The sequence below is a fragment of the Notamacropus eugenii genome, chromosome 1 (genome assembly GCF_028372415.1).
Source record: "Notamacropus eugenii isolate mMacEug1 chromosome 1, mMacEug1.pri_v2, whole genome shotgun sequence".
Classification (NCBI taxonomy): Eukaryota; Metazoa; Chordata; class Mammalia; order Diprotodontia; family Macropodidae; genus Notamacropus; species Notamacropus eugenii.
In genome coordinates, this window is record NC_092872.1 from 173,332,275 (window position 1) to 173,351,939 (window position 19,665).

The following is a 19,665-nucleotide window of genomic DNA, read 5'->3' on the forward strand; positions in this document are numbered from 1 at the left end:
GTCTCTGGATCTCTGGAAGGACAGATTGAGCATGACAGGTTTTGCTCGACTGGACATTTTCTCATCTAGACATTTCCATGTCAAATCCAAGGCTAGCTTTTTGGAGGAGGAGGCTACACCTCAACTGCATGATTTTAAGTCTGCTAGAGGTCAAGAAAAAGAGAATCATCACATACTTGTATAAATCAGTCAGGCAAATCCTCCATGTCCATCTATGTTAACGAAGATTGCAGGTTTGAAGTTAAGGTAAATCATTGGATCAGACAAACCTTCTGGGAAGTAATGGACTATGAATGACCAGATCTCTTGTCAAGGGCTCTTAGCTTTGTTTGAAGTATCTCTTAAAAACTGAGCAAGGCCAACAATATCGATGCCAAAAGCATTGAAAAATGCAAAGCTATTTAATTTAATACCTTGGATAATTTTCCTGAAATACGAGAAAAAGTTAAGGAGTTCCAAGATAGACTTTTGGATTGTTAGAGCTAGCTCTCCTCTAATCATAGGATCATACTCCAGCCCTTTCACTTTTAAATGATGGATTTGAGACCCAGAAGGACTTGACAAACTAGGTAGTGCAGTGGATAGAGCTAGGAACTTGAGCTCATATGCTCTCTCAGACATCTACGAACTGTGTGACCCTGGGCAAGCCACTTAACCTCTATTTACCTCAGTTTTTTTCATCTGTAAAATGGAGATAATAATCTCTCCAATCTCCCTGAGTTGTAAGGATCAGATGAGAGGATATTTATAAATCACTTTGTGAAAAGCTTAAATAGTCATTAATGAAGGTTATGCAGCTAATTAGAGGCATAGCTAGCACCTGAATCCAAATCTTTGAACTTCAAGTCCAGGAAAATTTCCCCTCTGCCCTTTTTCTTCTCCTCCATTTTCCAGAACTATGACTTGAAGTCTCCATGGCCCTCTCCAGGTATGACCTGGAATGAACTTTTTGATCTCTCCATATTGCTTCCCGACCTGAGTCCTCTCTGGGAATAGGAATGAATTAGAGCCAGATGTCTGTTGCTTGTTCCCAAGCTGTTGCTGATAAGCATCAGCTGGAGGAATGTTTTTTAGGGCTTCCATTCACCAGGGCATTTTGTTGTGGTTTTTTTTATGTCTCCTTTTTCATGACTCATCATAAGAATTTGTGATCCAATCTTATGTCAGGGGGCCAGGAAAAATCAAAGCATAAGCATTTTTTGCCATTGTGTATATATGTGTGTGCATAATATGTACATATGTGTGTGCCTATTTATTTGCTTGTATGCTGTGTGTACAGAAATCTATTGTATGCACAAGCTTATTATGTATGCAGTGTGCAATTACACATGTGTGTATAGATATACAGATTGTACAAGGATGATTGAAATGTGTCCAGATGAATGCATCGTATATACAACATGTATGCAATGCAAGAATATGCTCTGCATATATGCTTATATGCATAGATATGTACATAAATACACATATTAGACCCATGTACATTATATGTTATATAATACACTATACACATAGACAGCATGGTATAGTCTCTAGAGTTAGAAAACTAAGGTTCAGACCCTACCTCTTATACTTAATACCTGTGTGACTTTAGACAAGTCACTAAGCCTCAGTTTCCTCATATGTAAAATGAAGGGATGGGCTACATCATTTCTGGGGTGCCTTCTATCTCTGTCTCTAGGTCTATGTTGCTTATAGCTTGTCTTTTGGAGTGCTTTGAACAGAAGGAACACACTAAGGTATTTGAACAAGTAAGCCTTTTCTGGAATCCCAATGGACAAACTCCTTCCTGCCAAAAATAGTTCTCTCTGTTCTTGTGTTACAGATACAGCCCACACAAGGATGCTGACCCTCTGAAGCCCAGGGAACCTGCCATCATTAAGCACTTTATTGCTTACAAAAACCAGGATCATGGAGCATGGCTCCGAGGAGGAGATGTGTGGATGGACCACTGCCAGTGAGTTCTGTTTTTTTTCTCCCCTTAGTTAAGCTATGCTTAGAGTCTTAGGGTGAGAAGAGACTTCATCTAGCACACTTTTTCCTAGTGCAAGACTAATAATGAGGATTTATACCTCTTATCTACTCAAGGTGAAAAGGAGCAGTATAGAGAGAGTAAATAGAAGATTACCACCTGTTTAATTTTTTTGTGAAGAATTTCTGATAAAGTTTAAGAAGAGAAGCAGGAAATTACTGGGGCTGAAAGGGAACCAAAATAAACAAGAAGCTTTTTCTGTAATATCCTCTAAAAGACTTAAAAATACCTTGACTAAGTCTGGAGCCTAGTACTTTTCAGAGTGGCTCAGTGTCATCCTCTGGTTACATAAATGCAAATGCCTCGCTGATACCATCAATACTTAGGTTACTAGTATGCTCATACAACATGAGCTTCATTCAAAAAAGGGGACACTTTAAAGGGGGTCAACCACTGTGGAAACTGATCAAAAAGCAACTCGGTCTGTTTATTAAAAGAAAAATAAAATATAAAATGTCAGCTTTAGGATAAGAAAAAAGGGATTATGAGTGGGAGAGGGATGGGGGAAATAAAAAGGAGATAGAACTGAGCAAGAGATGGATGGTTGGTGAGACACTTCCACCAAGTCAGAGAAGGAAAAACAGAGACAGAGATATAAAGAGAAATTCAAAAAAACAGAAACACAGAAAGACAAAGATAGAGAAGAAAAGAAAGGCACCCCAGAGAACACACACTCAAAAGACTCTAGCAAGAGATATACAGAGGCAATGGAGACATCTTCATGAAGCAATAACACCATCTTGTGGACTTTTAAAATACTGATGCATTTTTACAACCAAGAACCGAAATGAGAAAGTAATGATAAGCAAACATTTATTGAGCTCCCCTGGTCAAGACCTTGTGAAGGATAGGACATAGTCTTTGCCTTCATCGTCCAACCTCAGCCTTTCTTGGTCATCTTGACTTTTGTCCTGCTGCTGGATTTCGATGACCCAGAAGAGAAAGTGAGGATGACCGATTTTGCAGCGTTCTGCCTCACTTAAATCCAATTCACCAACAAGTCAAGAAATCACGTTCATGTTGTCATTTGGACCTCTAGAACAAGCAACAGCAACAGTAATAGAATGTCTTGAATGACTTGGTATGTGACCAGATTATCGTGGACCAAAGTTTTGAGGCTGGCAAAAGGAAACATGAACTTGAATTCATGTTTCCAACATAGCTTATATGTGAAACACTTTAAAGTTTACAGACATAGGGCAGCTCCTTTTAGTATTACAACAGTCATGTGAGACAGATTACAGGTGTTATTATCTCATGGTTACAGATGGATAAACTGAGGCAGAGAGGTTAAAGGATTTTCCCAAAGTTATAGCACCTAGGTAGCATAGAGGGCTAGAGTCCTGAGTCTGGAGTCAGGAAGACCTGAGTTCAAATCTGGTCTTTTCAATTTACTAGCTGTGTGACTGTGGGCAAGTCATTTGATTTCTGTTTGCCTCCATTTCCTCAACTATAAAATGAGGATAATAATAGCACTCACCTTTCAAAGTTGTTGTGAGGATAAAATGAGATAATATTTGTAAAGTGCTTAATATAGTGTCTAGAACATAGAAGGCATTATACAAATTCCAGCTAATAGGAGGAGGAGGAGTAAGTTTCAGAGGCAGGATCTGAATCCAGGTCAGATCTAGCACTCTACTGTTGTTGAGCAACTTTAACAGTCATTTCTGACTCTTTGTGACCCCATTTGGGATTTTCTTGGCAGAGATACTACAGTGGTTTGCCCTTGCCTTCTTCAGCTCATTTTACAGATGAGGAAACTGAGGCAAACAGGGTCAAGTGACTTGCCTAGGATCACACAGCTAGTAAGTGTCTGAGATCAGATTTAGAACTCATGAAGATGAGTACTCCTGATTCTGTCCACTGAGTCACCTAGCTGCTCATCCAATGCCCTTAGCACTTTACAACTTATTCTGTATTCTCAATATAGAATTCTAGAGCTGGGAAGGACCCCAGAGATCATCTAATCCAACATTTTCCTTGATAATTTCTTGAATGATGCTGTCTAGGTTCCTTTTTTGTTCATGGCTTTCAGGTAGTCTAGTAATTCTTAAATTATCTCTCCTGGTTCTGTTTTCTGGGTCTGTTGTTTATCCAATGAAGTATTTCACTTTTTTTCCTATTTTTTCATTCTTTTGATTTTGTTTAACTGATTCTTGATGTCTCATAGAGTCATTTGCTCACACTTGCCCAATTCTAATTTTTAAGAATTTTTTATTCTTCATTTAGTTTTGTACCTCTTTTTAAATTCAGCCAATTCTACTTTAAAAGGAATTGTTTTCTTCAGTGGATTTTTTTCCAATTGGCCAATTCTATTTTTTTAAGGAGTTGTTTTTCTTCAGTCAATTTTTGTACTTGGTTTTCCAAACTGTTGACTCTTTTTTTATAATTCTCCTGCATAACTTGCACTTCTTTTCCAAATTTTTCTTCTAACTCTCTTACTTGGTTTTTAAAATCCTTTTTGAGCTCTTCCAAGAGAACTTTCTGAGCTTGAGACCAGTTCATAATCCCCTTTGAGGCTTACATGCAGGCACTTTGACACTGCTGTCCTCTTGTGAGTTTATTTTTTGATCTTTCCTGTAGCCATAGCAGTTTTCCATGACCAGGGCTATTTTTGGTTTATTGCCCATTTTGTAAAGTTGAGCTCAGCTTCTGTGGTGTAGGGGGCACTGTCCCAAAACTTCTTGTGTTTGTGGGCCTGGTCATTGGCTTCCTGCGCTGGAGCCTCAGATGCTGGTGACTTGCCCACTGCACTGGGGTGGCCCAGCCTAGTCGCGCCTATTGTGCCAGGGTTTCGGAGCTGGCAATTTGTCTTTTGTGCTGTCCAAGACTGAGGGGCCTCGGTTGCTCATCTGTGATGTGGCTAAGAGCCTTCACTGACTTGCCCAAATACCACTTGAACTGGGCTGCACTCCCCTCTTAAGCAAGTGAGATAAACCTGTACTAAAGTTCCTTCTAAGTTATCTTAAGGTAGAAAATTGTTTTGCTTCATCTTTTTGTGGGTTCTGTCACTACAGAATCCATTTAGAGGCTTGATTTAATGTTTCTGAGGGAAACTGGGGAGAGCTCAGGCAACTTCCTGGCTTCTTTCTGCCATCCTGGCTCCTCCTCCATCTACTCCTACTTTATACTCAATGCAAGAATCCCTTATTCAGTATCCTTAGCAGGTGATCAATATCTATGAGCATTTTAATTCAACAAACATTTATTGAGCGTCTTATGTACAAAGCTCATAGGTAAAACAAAGACCACAAAGATGAATAAGGCATGGTGTCTGGATTTTGTAATCAAGTAGGGTTGAGATAAGAAAGATACAGATTTTTAAAAAAATAAACCTGTGAGTTCATCAGTATTGGGAGTTCCTAAGTAAGGAAATACTCTCTATTGATTCAAATCAGTAACTATTCTACAATTTAAAGTCTTCCTGGGGAACTGAGAAATTAAGCAACCTGTCCAGGGGTCACATAGCCAGTATGTCAGAAGTGGGTCTTGAGCCAAGGTCACCTGGACTCTGACACCAGCTCTTCATTGACTATGCCATATTGCCTCAGTATATGCAAATAAATAAGATCAAAGGCAGTCTAGGATAATAAGGGCCATAGGAGAGGTACTCATTAAGTCCTATGGCAGTGTTAAGGAGAAAGTGCTTCCCCCTGAGATGAATCTGGGAAGGCTTCATGGAGGAAGTGATTTTTGTGCTATGCTTTGAAAGATAGATAGGATTTTTTCCAAGTGGGGATAAAAGGAGAAATGGCATATAAGATCATGATATTAAGGCAGGATTTAGGGTTGAAAGGAAGCTTAGAATCACTGTCTTATGCCTAAAACCCAAGCCTTGATTGTCTGTCATGTGAATTTAATCACAAAATCTTCTAGGATTTGACATATCCTTGGTGTGAGAGGCAGCATGGTTTACTGGTTAGAGATCCAGATTTGGAATCGGTTAGACCTGTATTCAAACTTTTCCTCTAATTTCTCAGATATTCAGACAGCAATAGGACTATAAGTTGAAGAATAGTTATTGATCTGCATTAGCAGAGGGAATTTCTTCACTGGAAGTTCCCTATATTCATGAAATAAAGCACACATCTGGGCCAAAATAAGTCTTCTTAGAATTTGTTTTAATAGTGGGCCCATTTGGGGTTTTTTTAAAAAGAGGTGAATTTTTTCTTAAGAAGATATTGCTTCAGCTTCCTTGGAAGGAGATTTGCAGCACAAGCTAAGGTTATCAGATGGAGGTAGCTTTATAGATCTCTTGCCATGCAATTAATCCCCCAAAATGTTACCTCAGTGAGATTGTCATGAAACTTGGCATCAATGTGGCTTCCATTCTGAAACCTGTGGAACCAGCTGGATGGCAGGTCCCTCTACCTAGAGGCAGACACAGGAACCTGGCCTTACTTCTTGGGTGGATGTTGCAATAATTCAATATGGAGCCAGAAGATACAGGAGGCCTCCAAAATGCTTTCTAAACCCAGTACAGATATACAGCTGGCCCAAGAAGAAACTGGGGCGAAGTTACGGAGGGAGAATGCTTGGGAAGGAGATAGGCTAGAGAAGGAACCCAAAGTGTCTCTTGTAGCAGCGTCAGGACTAGAACAATATTTTACACAAACCTCATGTCTCCTTTGGTACCTAGAACAGACAAGTAAAATGTTACTTTAAATTTAGTCTTGTGTCATTAAATATGTGATAACAAATTAAGTCTAGATCTCTGGCTTTAATCTATTTTTTCCCCAACTGTCAAACTTCTACTTCATTATGAAGAGATCTGGTCACATCCCTTAGAACCCTCCAATGGTTTTTTGTTTTCCATCAAGTAAAATTAAAACCCTGTATCCTGACATTCCAGAGCCTTCCCATTCAGACATCTTACCTTCCTCAGGCTTATCTCACACTACTCCTTTTTGTGAAGCCTATGAGCAAAGCACTTTGTAATCCCTGAATCCACATGTAATAATAATGATAATACACCACTTCTGGTTTGCAAAGCACTTTACAAATATTATTTTATTATAGACATGAATTATTGTTGAGAAAAGCAATACCTTACAACCTGTTTTTCTTCTCAGGTTTGCTGACAATGGAATTGGCCTGACCCTAGCTAGGTAAGATTAATTCTTGCATTTGGGCTCCTTAATTTGAGGTTCATTATGACCAAGTTGTGAAATAGTTCAGAAATGCTCCTCTTTTCCTTGTTACAAAAGTTGGGGGTGGAGAAGACTATGAAATAGCAAAGCATTTATTATTAAGCCTGTTCAATGAGACAAGTATTATGCTAAGCATTAGATACAACTAGAAAATTGAGACACCCTCCCCCCCCAAGGAGTTCACATTCTAATAGAAGAAAGCAACACATAAAAGAGGATTTTTGATTACATTCCATTCGTGGCCAATGGATGAGCCAGGTAGGGTTTACATAGCGAAAGAAGCAGGACACATAACGAGGCCCAAAGGACCTTGGGACGTCATGGCAGGGCAAATGGTTTCTTATCAAGAGGAGATTGGGTTCAAGAGCTATCTTGAGGCTCTGGGGCATCTCGAGACAGCAATTTGGGGTGTCTGCCTCTAGTTGGCCATGGGAGTCATGCTGCTTCTGGTGGTAATTGGGCAGTAGTACCATGAAGGCTGGATGTGGAAGGTAAAAATCCTTGACTCCCCTCAAGTATTACATTTTATTTTCTTATCCCCCATTGGTGTGCTAGGGAGAAGAAGGGGGAGGGAAAGATTCCCAGTTACAGGTGTGAAATATGGTATATACTGTTAGGTCCAGGTGATGGTTAGCTGTGTTTTTCTCTTCCTTTTAAAATCTTTGTTACAAGGGATAACTTACTAGATAGAAAGGAGCTGGGGGGCATATATTCAGAAATGAAGTTTATTTGAAGACAAAAAGTATCAATTAAAATATATGCATATATATTTTTAAATTTGAGATTCAACCTTTAAATTTCACCTTAAATCCTCTTTCTTCCAGTGGTGGAACATTCCCTTATGATGATGGGTCAAAGCAAGAAATAAAGAATAGTTTGTTTGTTGGAGAGAGCGGCAACGTGGGAACAGAGATGATGGATAATAGAATTTGGGGCCCTGGAGGGCTGGATCACAGCGGAAGAACACTCCCGATAGGACAGTAGGTTCTGCGGCTATTGTAACATCATTTCTATCCTTTTGATTTGGGTTCTTGGTTGCCTCTACTTTAGTAGAATTGGGAACAATTTAAGGGGTCAAAATGACACCAGTTTTTCAGGTAAAACAGTGATTCCAGGATAAGACTTAGGTTCATCTACTACCATCTCAGTAACGACGGCCCCCATCCAGTGGCAGTGCCTCATACCCAATGCAAGCTGGAGAAATTAGCAAATTAACCAAGAGATGAGCCTTCCTATGGAGATATTTGCTTTGTTGTATGCCATTCCCCATTAAAACCAAGGTGCCCTGCCCAGTGATGAAGAACTTGTATGCCCTATGATGAAAGAAATTTATTCAAGCCTTCTGATACTAAGTACAAATAAGTGGCAGTAAGACTTTGAGCTAAAGAAATAGACTCAGAGCTCATTCTTTGAGACCTCCTCTCTGTAGGTGGCATATTTTTGCATCTGAAAATAGTTCACTTTAGCATTATAAAACACTCTGATGTCTATTATTTCTTTTACTCCCCACAATAGCTCTGTAAATTGAGTAGTTTAAGTATTACTGTGCCATATTATAAATGAAAAAATCAAGGCTCAGGGGGGCTAAATAACTGGTTGAAGATCACATAGCAAAAGGGACAGGACCTGAGCCAAGATTTTATTAAATCCAAATTCTGCCTTCCCACTACTCTCTTCTCATATGGAAGACCCCATGGTTTGCTGAGGAAAGTACTACCTCTGATGGTCTTAGTTTACCATGTAATAAAATTATTTGAAAGCACCTTGCCCGTTCCAGACAAATCTAAGCCTAAATTATTTGATGTATTTTTTTAAGTCTTTAGAAGGGCAATGTCACAGCCTCCCCTGGTAATCCTTTCTGGAGCCAGACAGTCCTCTCCATCAGGAAGTTTTGTTTTGTTTTGTTTAATTTCTAACCTGAATAATACAGTCAGTTCGTATTTTTATATCAACTATTGTGCATCTGTGTTGATTACGCATGTCTATAGATCTATGAAGCATTAAGTATGTATTGACTCTTCTAAAGCTCAACATACCAGACTTCCCTTTGATTCATATCATTTTAGAATTCACTGACTGAACCTAGTGGTGAAGGAAGGGGAGAGAGTGATAGTAACTGGGGGAATAAAGATCTCTTGAAGCAAGTGGCATTTGAACTTAGCCTTGGAGGGAGCTTGAGGTTCCAGGAGAAGGGGGTAAGGAGGTAGAACATTTCAGATATGGGGCAAAAGCATGGAAATGGATGCTGTGTATAAAGAACTGCAAGTAGGCCTGCTTGGTTGAAAAAAAAGAGACATTCATTAATCAATGATTCTCTATTTGGTAGAAATACCAAAATTAGGGGTATGAGTCTAGAAAGCAATTTGGAATTATGCAAAGAAAGTGACTAAAATGTCCACAGCCTTTGACTCAGAGATACCATTGCTAGACATGTACCCCAAAGAGGTCAAAGAGAAAAAGAAAGGCTCCTTAGTCACTAAAGTATTAATGACAGCCCTTTTTGTGTTAACAAAGCTATTAAAATAAAACAAATGTCCAAGGATTGACTAATGGCTAAAATAATTGTGGTACATGAAAGTAGTAAAGTATTGCTGAGCTATAAGAAGCAATGGATATGATGAGTACAGAGAACTACGGAAAGACATAAGAACCGATGCAAAGTGAGCTAGACAGAACCAAGAAAACAATATATACAACAAGGATAATCATTAAAGGGAATGAGCAACAAGGCTATTAAACCAGAATGTTGCAAAATTGTAGACCAGGATTGACCTCAACAAAAACACATGGGAAGACACATCTTCTCTTTCCCCTGCCCCTTCACAGAACTGGGAGTTCATGGAGTTGCCATCCTCTGTTTAATGTCAGACTTTTTTTGATACATCATTTAGTTTTGCAGAATATTTTTTCTTTCTTCATACTTTATGATGAGGTATGACTTTCTGAGAGGACATTGGGGAGCAGAATGCAGTGAAAAATATAAATGATTTAAAAATATTAATAAAATTTTATTTTAAAACAGAATGGAGTATGGGATGAGGAAGGGACAACAGGTCTAAGTTAGCTGCCTTCTGGTGCTCATTACCCCCACTCTCCTCCCCAAACTAGGCCACTGGAGTATAAAAGACAATAAGTCTTTTACTTATTGTATATAAGTCATGTAAGTCAGTAAAGCCCAAATAATTGCCTCTGTTAGCTTTTTGCAAGGGACTGTGTGCCCAATGGGGCCTAATAAATCCAAAAGTCCTTGTTGAAGAGAGATTATAGACTGAAAGTATTCCTGAAGGTCTCCTGAAACTGTGCTGACCACATTTATTCCAGTGCTACTTCCCCCTGCCTCCACCCCAGCATCAGTCCATTGGTAATGGCATGATCTAAGCTCAAATTCATGTATGAGCTCTGAGATGAAGTGCAGGACAGTGGGGAGCAGCATAGATCTGGCCAGAGTTGGAAGAACTAGACTTGTGTCCTTGCTATAATGTTTACTAAGTGTGTGGCCTCGGACAAAATCACCTAATTTCTCTGACCTCCTGTGTCCTGATATGAGATGACAATTGTTCAAACCCTTACTATAGTGCTCAGCATACAGTGACACTATGTAAATGTTTGTTATCATCCTCCTCCTCCTCTTCCTCATGACGATGATGATGATGACATATATATACATACATACATACACACACACACACACACACACACACATATATATATATAGTAATACCATCACGGAGTTGTTATGAGTATCAAATATGACAAAGCATGTAAGACTTTATGTAATTATAAAGCAATATATAAGTGCCAGCTGTTGCTAGCATCGTGAGATGTGGATTCAGAAAGTCTGGTGTCAAAATTCAACACTACCACTCAGTAGTTGTGAAACTTTGCATACTTTTCTTAATATCTCTGAACTTCTGTTTCCTTCTCGAGACAATGAATGCGATAATAGCGGCTCTGTCTCCCTCACAGGAATATTGAAATAATACAATGATTTGATGCACGTGAAAACTCTTTATGACCATAAAATATTCTGTTAGCTTTAACTATACTGGTGACATGTTAAAGTCTCAGTCACTCTATCTCTCTTATGTATGAACAACAAGCTGTCTCAGGACTGACCTTAGCATAACATTTTCTTCTCTGAAATCTGTAGGAATTTCCCAATCCGAGGAATTCAATTCTATGATGGCCCCATCAACATCCAAAACTGCACATTCCGGAAATTTGCAGCTCTGGACGGTCGGCATACAAGTGCCCTGGCATTTCGCCTCAATAATGCCTGGCAGAGTTGCCCCAATAACAATGTGTCAAATATTGTTTTTGAAGACGTCCCGGTAAGTTGGGAGGATTGGATATGACTCTGAGCCAAACCCAAGGTCTAGTTAATGCTTTAGACGTTCCCCAAATCCTATAATACAGGTTCTTGTTCCAAGCAGGGGCGTCCAGACAGACTAAGTAGCTTCCTGTGACACCAGGCCAGTTGGCTCCATTTGAAGGGGTTGCAGGCCACTGCCATTGCTTTTATTTGACTAGGGAAAAAGAAATGTTACATGCTATCCCACAATGGAGCAGTGGAAAGTTGACCTTATTGGAAAACAGAATCTGAGGTCCATTTTGTCCCTAGCTTGGTTTATAAGCTCCTTTTTTCAATAGTCATTTAGTATCTAGTTAACATGCTAGTTGCCTGATTGAAATTAGATCATTTTCTCCTCTACAAAGTGAGAAGCATTGAACTTGGGGTCAGAACACCTGGGCTTGAATATACTGTTACTTGACTACTTGTGTGACCCTAGGAAATCCACATAACCTCTTGAAAGTTGAATGATTTTAAAGATTCCCTTTAGCTTTGAGATCCTCAGAACCAGGCTTGGGAAGAGATATGAGTGGCCATTTAATCCAACATGTAACTGACCAATACTCACTTCTACAATTGTCAATATTTTTGACAAGTGGTCATTCAGCCCATACTTGAAGAACTCAGATAATGGGGAATCTTTTAGCTTGTGAGGTGACCCATTCCACTTTTTGGTAACTCTCTGAGTGTTGGAAAATGCTTCGTTCTATCAAGCCGTCTTTGTAACTTCCAACCATCACTTCTTCTTCTGTCCTGTGGAGCACAGCAGATCAAGTCTGATCTCTTTTCCACATGACACCCCTTTCGACACTTCTGCAATTATGCCCACCCTAAGGTTTATCTTCTCCAACCTAAGCAGCCTTTAGTCAGCACTCCTGTGGCAGGGTCCCCAGTAGTCTCACCATCCTGCTCATTTTATTTTATTTTTTTTTTTATTAATTTTTTTATTTTTTTTAATGTTTAACAATCACTGCCATACAATTGCGATTTTATCCCTCCCCACCCACCCCCCACTACCTCCCTCCCTCCCCACGACTGCATACAATTCTGTATAGATTCTACATATACTTTCCTATTGAGTATATTTTCACTATCGTCATGCTATGTAGTCAGACTAAGATAAATGAAAGAATCCGTATAACAAATCAGAACATGATACACAAACAGATATACATACACAAACATGATCTGCTACATTATGTGAGTGACTTCCATATTTCTCTCTCTGAGTGTGGAAGGCTTTTTGCCTTGAGGTCCACCATTGGGATTTTTTTTTTTTTTTCAGAGGTTCTTGTGTTATTACAAAAATCTAAGTCTACCAGAAAAAACTCTCACACACTGTGGTTGTTGCTGTGCATAAAGTTCTCCTGGTTCTGCTCCTTTCACTCAGCATCAGGTCATATAAGTCCTTCCAGGCCTCTCTGAAGTCTTCTTGTTCATCATTTCTTATGGCACAATAGTACTCCATTACATTCATATACCATAATTTATTCAGCCATTCCCCAATTGATGGACATCCCCTTGACTTCCAGTTTTTGGCAACTACATAGAGTGCTGCTATAAATATTTTTGTACATGTGGGACCCTTTCCCATTTTTATGATCTCTTGGGGATATAGTCCTAGTAGCGATATTGCTGGGTCAAAGGGTATGCACATTTTTGTAGCCCTTTGGGCATAGTTCCAAATTGCTCTCCAGAATGGTTGGATGCGCTCACAGCTCCACCAACAATAAATTAGTGTTCCAACTCTCCCACATCCTCTCCAGCATTTATCATTTTCTTGTTCTGTCATGTTTGCCAATCTTATAGGTGTGATGTGGTACCTCAGAGTTGTTTTGATTTGCATCTCTCTAACCAATAGTGATTTAGAGCATTTTTTCATATGATTATAGATAGCTTTAATTTCTTCCTCTGAAAATTGCCTGTTCATATCCTTTGACCATTTATCAATTGGGGAATGACATCCTGCTCATTTTAAACCAGACTAATTCCACTTTGCCTATATCCACTCCCCAAAACATAGCATGCAGAACTCAGTATTTCAGACGTACTCCAACTACAAGAAAATGTAGCAAAACCAACATCTTTTTTGTTTTGCATTATGCCTCTTCCCAAATCCCTGAGAAGCAGCTGATGAAAATTTTTACATCATTTGAAAATCAACTAGAGTGTTATGTAGCACCAAACAGTGGTTGTGTTGAATTTTAATAAGAAACATGTCAATTAAAAAAAATTTAGATAATTAACCTTTCCATATTTTAAGGGAAGGAGTAAGCAATCCAGGATAGCATGAGCTTTACTGACTGTCATATCATCTTATGACTCATCATGAGCTTGCTAAAATTCTCCAATATTTTTCAAAGAAACTGTTGCCTCTCCATGCCTTCCCTTAACCCATGGTGCTGATTTTTTTGAGCCTAAGAAGAAAACTTCAATTGTAGCCCTGTTATTGGATCTCCCCTCTCCTTCTTTTCTAGTTTGTTTTGCATCATGACTGTTATTCAGTGTTATCCCTATCTTTCCCATCTCCACGTCAATTCCAAGGGTGATGTCTTCTATAGTCACTGATTTAAAAAAAAATAAGTAGTATAATATCAAGGAGCATTTCATTAGAAACCTTCCTCAAAATTGTTAGTAGCCTAATAATGACCATCTCTTGGAACAAACATTTCTCTATGAATCCATCCAACTCTATTATACTATCACATAGCTCATGTCTGCATCTCGACTAATATGAAAGTTTTTTGAAATTTAAGAATACTTTGTTTCCAGCATTCCCCTGATCTGCCAGGCTAAATATTCTGTCCAAAAAATAAGAAATAAAGTAAGTCTTATCTGACTGGGTCTTGATGGAGGCATAATGACTTTTAGTGATCACTGCTTCCCTTCTTAAATGCTTACAAACCATCCCCTTAATGATATATTCTATAAATTTGCCAGGACCCAAAGTCGGACTTCTCAGTCAGATTCTATCCTCTTCCTTTTCTGGAAAACTGGGACAACACTGGGACAACTGGTGGCAGTTTACCTGTTCTCCGAGGATTGCACAGATAACTGGCAGAATGATTTAGCAATCATTTATGCTAGCTGGTTTTTGGTTTTGTTTTTTTGGTACTCTAGAAGCTGATTCATCCAAGCCTGATGACATGAACTTATTTACAAGACATAGATTCAGTTCTGTCATCTCCTCATCTGTCTTGGTTTTTCATTCCCTGATAATCATTTTTGTCTTATAAAAGTGTAAAGATTATTTTTCATGGAAGAGAAAACAGTCCCAAAATAGGATTCCATAATTCTGAATCACTGAAAAAACATTTATTCAATTGCCCTCAACCTTTTTCCAGGCAAGATACTCTGCAAAAAGCCTTTATGAATCCTACCAGTATAAAAGGCAGAGTTTTGTCTTCTATTTCAACCTGTAAGAAAGCTCTTTCAAAACTTCCATGACATAAATTCAAAATTCAAATAAACAAAATGCCATTCCTCTAAAATACTTTGACATCGTCATATCAAGTCAGGTGACCAAGGGTGCTTCATTTAATAAAATTAATATAATAAAAGTCAGAGAATGGGATTTTCCAGAGGAGATTTTCTCCAGGGATATCCCAGGGGATTCCAGTATTTAATAAATGGCCATCTCCTAACAACCTGAAACTAAGAAACATGAGTCAAAGTTCATATGGCATTTCTCTGGAATGTGGAAATATGAACAAAATTTCCAAAATGATAATTATAATTAACCTTTATGTAGCTCTTTTAAGTTTGGTAAGCCCTGCCTTGGAGTTAGGAGGACATGACTTTGAATCCGGCCTCAGATACTTGCCAGCTATATGACCCTGGCCAAGTCATTTAACTCCACTACCTAAAAAAGCCCTTTGTACACACTAGACACAGCATCCTTCACTACACTGTAGTACATATATAGTGCAGATGTAGTATATATCATAGCATCAATGCTATATTTGGAGTCAGAGGACCTAGGATCAAATCTCTGCTCTGCTGCTTACTACCTTTTTGACTTTGGGCAAGATACTGCTCTGTAGACTTCAGTTTCCTTATCTGCAAAATAACACAGTTGAACTAGATGACCTCTGAGTTCTCTTCAGGCTCCAAATCTATGATCCTAGGATTTCTTTGGAACATCATAACAGCATTATGAAGTCGATACCATAATCGCCATTTTATACGAGAAGATACAGGTTCGGGGTGAGTAAGTGGCGTGTCCATGCTCATCCATCTAAGTGACAGAGACAGGATTTGAACTCAGGTCTTCCTGATTCCAAGACCAGTACTGTCTCCACAATGTCACACTTCCTCTCTAAGATACATTCAGGGGTTGCTTATCCCTTAGGCTCCTTTCTCCTCATTCCCCTTCCTCAGTCTGTTGTCTGTTCCCTGGAAATTGGGGAGGGAGAGAGAAAGAAAATGAAACAAGTCCCTTGGTCCCCTGACAGCCCAGGATATGGCTACAAATTTCCAAAGGACCTAGAGTAATTGATGTCCTGGGAAAATTTGTCAGACTCAGTGGCCATCATGTTGTTATCGTTTGGTCACTGCAGTCATGTCTGACTCTTCATGACTCCATTTGGGGTTTTCTTGACAAAGATACTGGGATAGTTTGCCATTTCCTTCTCCAGCTCATTTTACAGATGAGGAAATTGAGGCAAACAGTGAAGTCCAGGGTCACACAGCTAGTGAGTGTCTAAGACCAGATTTAAACTCAGTCTGACTCCAGGCCCTGTGCTCTATCCACTGCACCCCTGAGCTGCTCCACTGGCTTTATGGCAGAGCTGGGGATTCTGAGCATTCACTCTGCAGGCTAACCCACAGCCCATCTGGAGAGGCAGTAGAGTATTTTCTGATTGCTTAAAAGGGAGCTGTTGTTATTGTAAGATGTCATTTTGGTATTCAGAAGCTCTGTGCTCTTTTTGGTGTCAAGCAAAGACAGAACACAATGAAATTAAATGATTACCTCTAGTGAGGAGACACATAAATAAATCCTCTCATTTGAGCATGAGTATGAATTTTCTGGATTAGAGATTTCAAAAGAACAAGGACTTATATGGCTGCCTGGCTGTGGGTCAGTCGGGGGTTTCTGAATTGCCAAATAGCTTCTTGGATCTGAGTTGTTTTAAATGTCATTTGAAGCTTACCTCCTGGGTCTTCCAGACCTGACAGCCTTTACAATCATCTCTCACCTAAAGTTAGAAGCCTAATTTTATTGGCTTTCTGTTTAGATTACTTCCAGAGTGTTCTTTGGGGAACCTGGACCCTGGTTCAACTTGCTGAATATGGATGGAGACAAGACGTCGGTGTTTCATGATGTCGATGGCTCTGTGTCAGAATATCCTGGGTCCTATATTATTAAAGAAGACAACTGGCTGATCAAACATCCTGACTGTATCAATGTTCCTGACTGGAGGGGTGCTATCTGTAGTGGACGTTATGCACAGGTGAGAAGCATCGTTTTCACATGGTCATTTCTTAGGGGTGGCTTATTGGCTTATTTTCTTTTAATAATGCTAGGCCACTTCTACCCTCTTTTGCAGGAGGGGTTCAGCCTGCATGATCGGTCATCATTGTTTGACACAGAGCCTTGCTTAATAACTAATTTCTTATGTTTTACATGATTGCGCACTTATAATCTATATCAGATTGCTTACCACCTCAGGGAGCAAGGAGGAAGGAGAATGAGGGAGGGATAGAATTTGGAACTCAAAACTTTTAAAAAATGTTAAAAATTGTTTTAACATGTAATCGGGGGAAAATAAAATATTATTTAAATAATAATAAAGAAGACATTCAATGCAATTTTCTCATCTAAAAAAATCTGATTTCTTGAATGAGTAATGAAGCAACATTATGCAATATTGAAACATGGGGCCTTGGAGGACCTGAGTTCAAATCTCAGCTTTGCCACTTAGTACTTGTGTGACTTGAGTAATTACTTATGACTGATACAAGTCATTCCACTTTTCTAGGTCTCACTGGAACAAAGTAACCTCAAAGGTTCCTTGTAGCTCTAAAGATCTATGGCCAACTGGTCATGAATGAATGAAAATAAAGAGGCAGATGATAAAATAAGGTGACTGCTTAGGCACAATAAAACAGGTAGACTGGTCTAGATATAAAGTTTTCTCTGAAGATACCACTTAGGTCACTGAAGACAGGTCCATATAACTGCAACTGAATCTGTGCAGAGCTAAACGTTTAGTCTATCCAATTCTCCCAGGGATAGCTTAACATTCTATTTGTAACAGGACCAGTATCCAAGTATGCAAATCACTAATAATGACTCAAGAAGAGGGCAACTATTTCAGGTCCATTCAGTTTTATCTGGGCTTATAAAAGACAATCTGAGACTCATTATTTGGATCATAGGGGGAAGTGTTCAGTATTAGAGTTGTGGTCCTCAATCAGCCAGTTTTTGAGTTTACCTTGGACAATTAAAGAGGGCAACTGCTGCCTTACCTTTCTTCCTGTAGTTTACAGACCTTTTCAAGAAGGATGTGGTTATTGTTAGACATTGCTATGGCTCCCTTCCTAAAGTTCATGGCTATTTCCAGTGGGGAGGGGAGTGTAGTTGGAAGCCAGCACCACTAATGTCCTGTCAACCTTTCCCATCTTGTTCTCCTCACTTTCCTGGGAAGCACTGGGCAAGAGCCAGAGAGTCATCTATGCCTCTCTATTTTTCCTTCATCTTAGGGGTTTATTAAGATAGCTAGGATAAAGATATTTTTTTTCAGTTACCAATAGCCTTTAGCCCAGAATTGTCCATGATCTGATGCTGCTGAACACCTTCTCACAGACCTCATTCAAATATATTCTCCTTCAACAGATTCAATCAAAAACAGACTTAATCTGTGGGCTTCTTTTTAACCTTGAGGATCTTGCAGATCATAGGATTCTAAGATGAAAAAGCCTTGGAGTTCAGCCATTTCAGTCCCTTCATCTAATGGATGACCTTGTTAAATGTCACTAGCTTAACTAAACTACATTAGCTTGGTGTAATAAATAGGATGCTAGTATTGGAGTCAGGAAGACTTGGGTTTAAATTCTACATCAGGGACCTCCTATTGATGTAATGTGGGGTAAGGCAAAGGATCATAGATTTACTATCACTTAGAGCCATCTAGTTCAAACCCCTAATTTCATGGGTGAGGAAACTGAAGCCCGTGGAGTTTAAGTAACTTTCTTTACTTTACACAAGTAGTGTCAGAAGCAGAATTCAAAACATCTACCTCCAGAGCTAGTGCTCTTTCCACTGTTTCCTCACCTGTAAAATAGGAATAACAGTACCTGAAGCATGTGCTTCACAAGGGGGTTATGAGCTGCAAATGAGATCATATATATATATATATATATATATAGTGTGTGTATGTATATATGTGCAGGTATGTGTATAGATGGATAGATAGATGGATAGAGAGAGAGAAAGGGATGGATGGATGGATGGATGGGGAAAGAGAGATGGATGGATGGATGGATAATAGATAGATAGATAGATAGATAGATAGATAGATAGATAGATAGATAGATAGATAGATGATAGATAGATAGTACTTTGCAGACTTTGAAACACTATTTAAAGCTAGGATTGCCCTTACTCTGTCTAAAATTGTCTTTTCTTCAGGAATCCATTTCAAGCTTCTCCCTCTCTCAGCAACCTTAGTCAAAATGTCTCCCTCAGGATTAGTTTTACTCATTCACAATAAAAAGTTGTCCTCAATGAATATCCCCTTAATTGTATTTCTTTAGAAATATGCTCTGTGAGGCAATTCTCCTCTACTCCAAAACATGCACACTAACCCACGTTTCTATAGTGCTTGCTTTAGGTATATTGTTGTACCTAAAATGTGTGTGTGTGTGTGTATATGTGTGTGTGTGTGTGTGTGTGCATGTAACAGGAAAACCAAGGTATTCAAGTCCTGACATATAGTAGCGTTGTGATCCTGGCCAAGTCACTTTACTTCTCAGCCTTCCTAAGGACCCTCTAAAATTACTCTCGCTGCCAACAACCAATTGAAAGTTCTCCCCTTATTCCTGAAACCCTTCCAGTGTACCAGGCATGTACTGCCAATGGTCTAGGTCCTAATAGAAGGATTTGTTCTGTGAAATTTGGATTCAGTCAA

General features: G+C 39.1%; 1 protein-coding gene across 1 annotated transcript in view; it reads left to right on the plus strand.

Moving 5' to 3' along the window:
* CEMIP (cell migration inducing hyaluronidase 1) overlaps positions 1-19,665 on the plus strand; it is a 246,386-nt gene that overhangs the window by 201,538 nt on the left and 25,183 nt on the right. Inside the window, exons 18-22 of the mRNA XM_072619226.1 lie at positions 1,826-1,957; positions 7,105-7,140; positions 8,007-8,162; positions 11,333-11,513; positions 16,771-16,986. Coding sequence (XP_072475327.1) covers positions 1,826-1,957; positions 7,105-7,140; positions 8,007-8,162; positions 11,333-11,513; positions 16,771-16,986 — 721 coding nt within the window. The remainder of the gene's footprint in view (positions 1-1,825; positions 1,958-7,104; positions 7,141-8,006; positions 8,163-11,332; positions 11,514-16,770; positions 16,987-19,665) is intronic.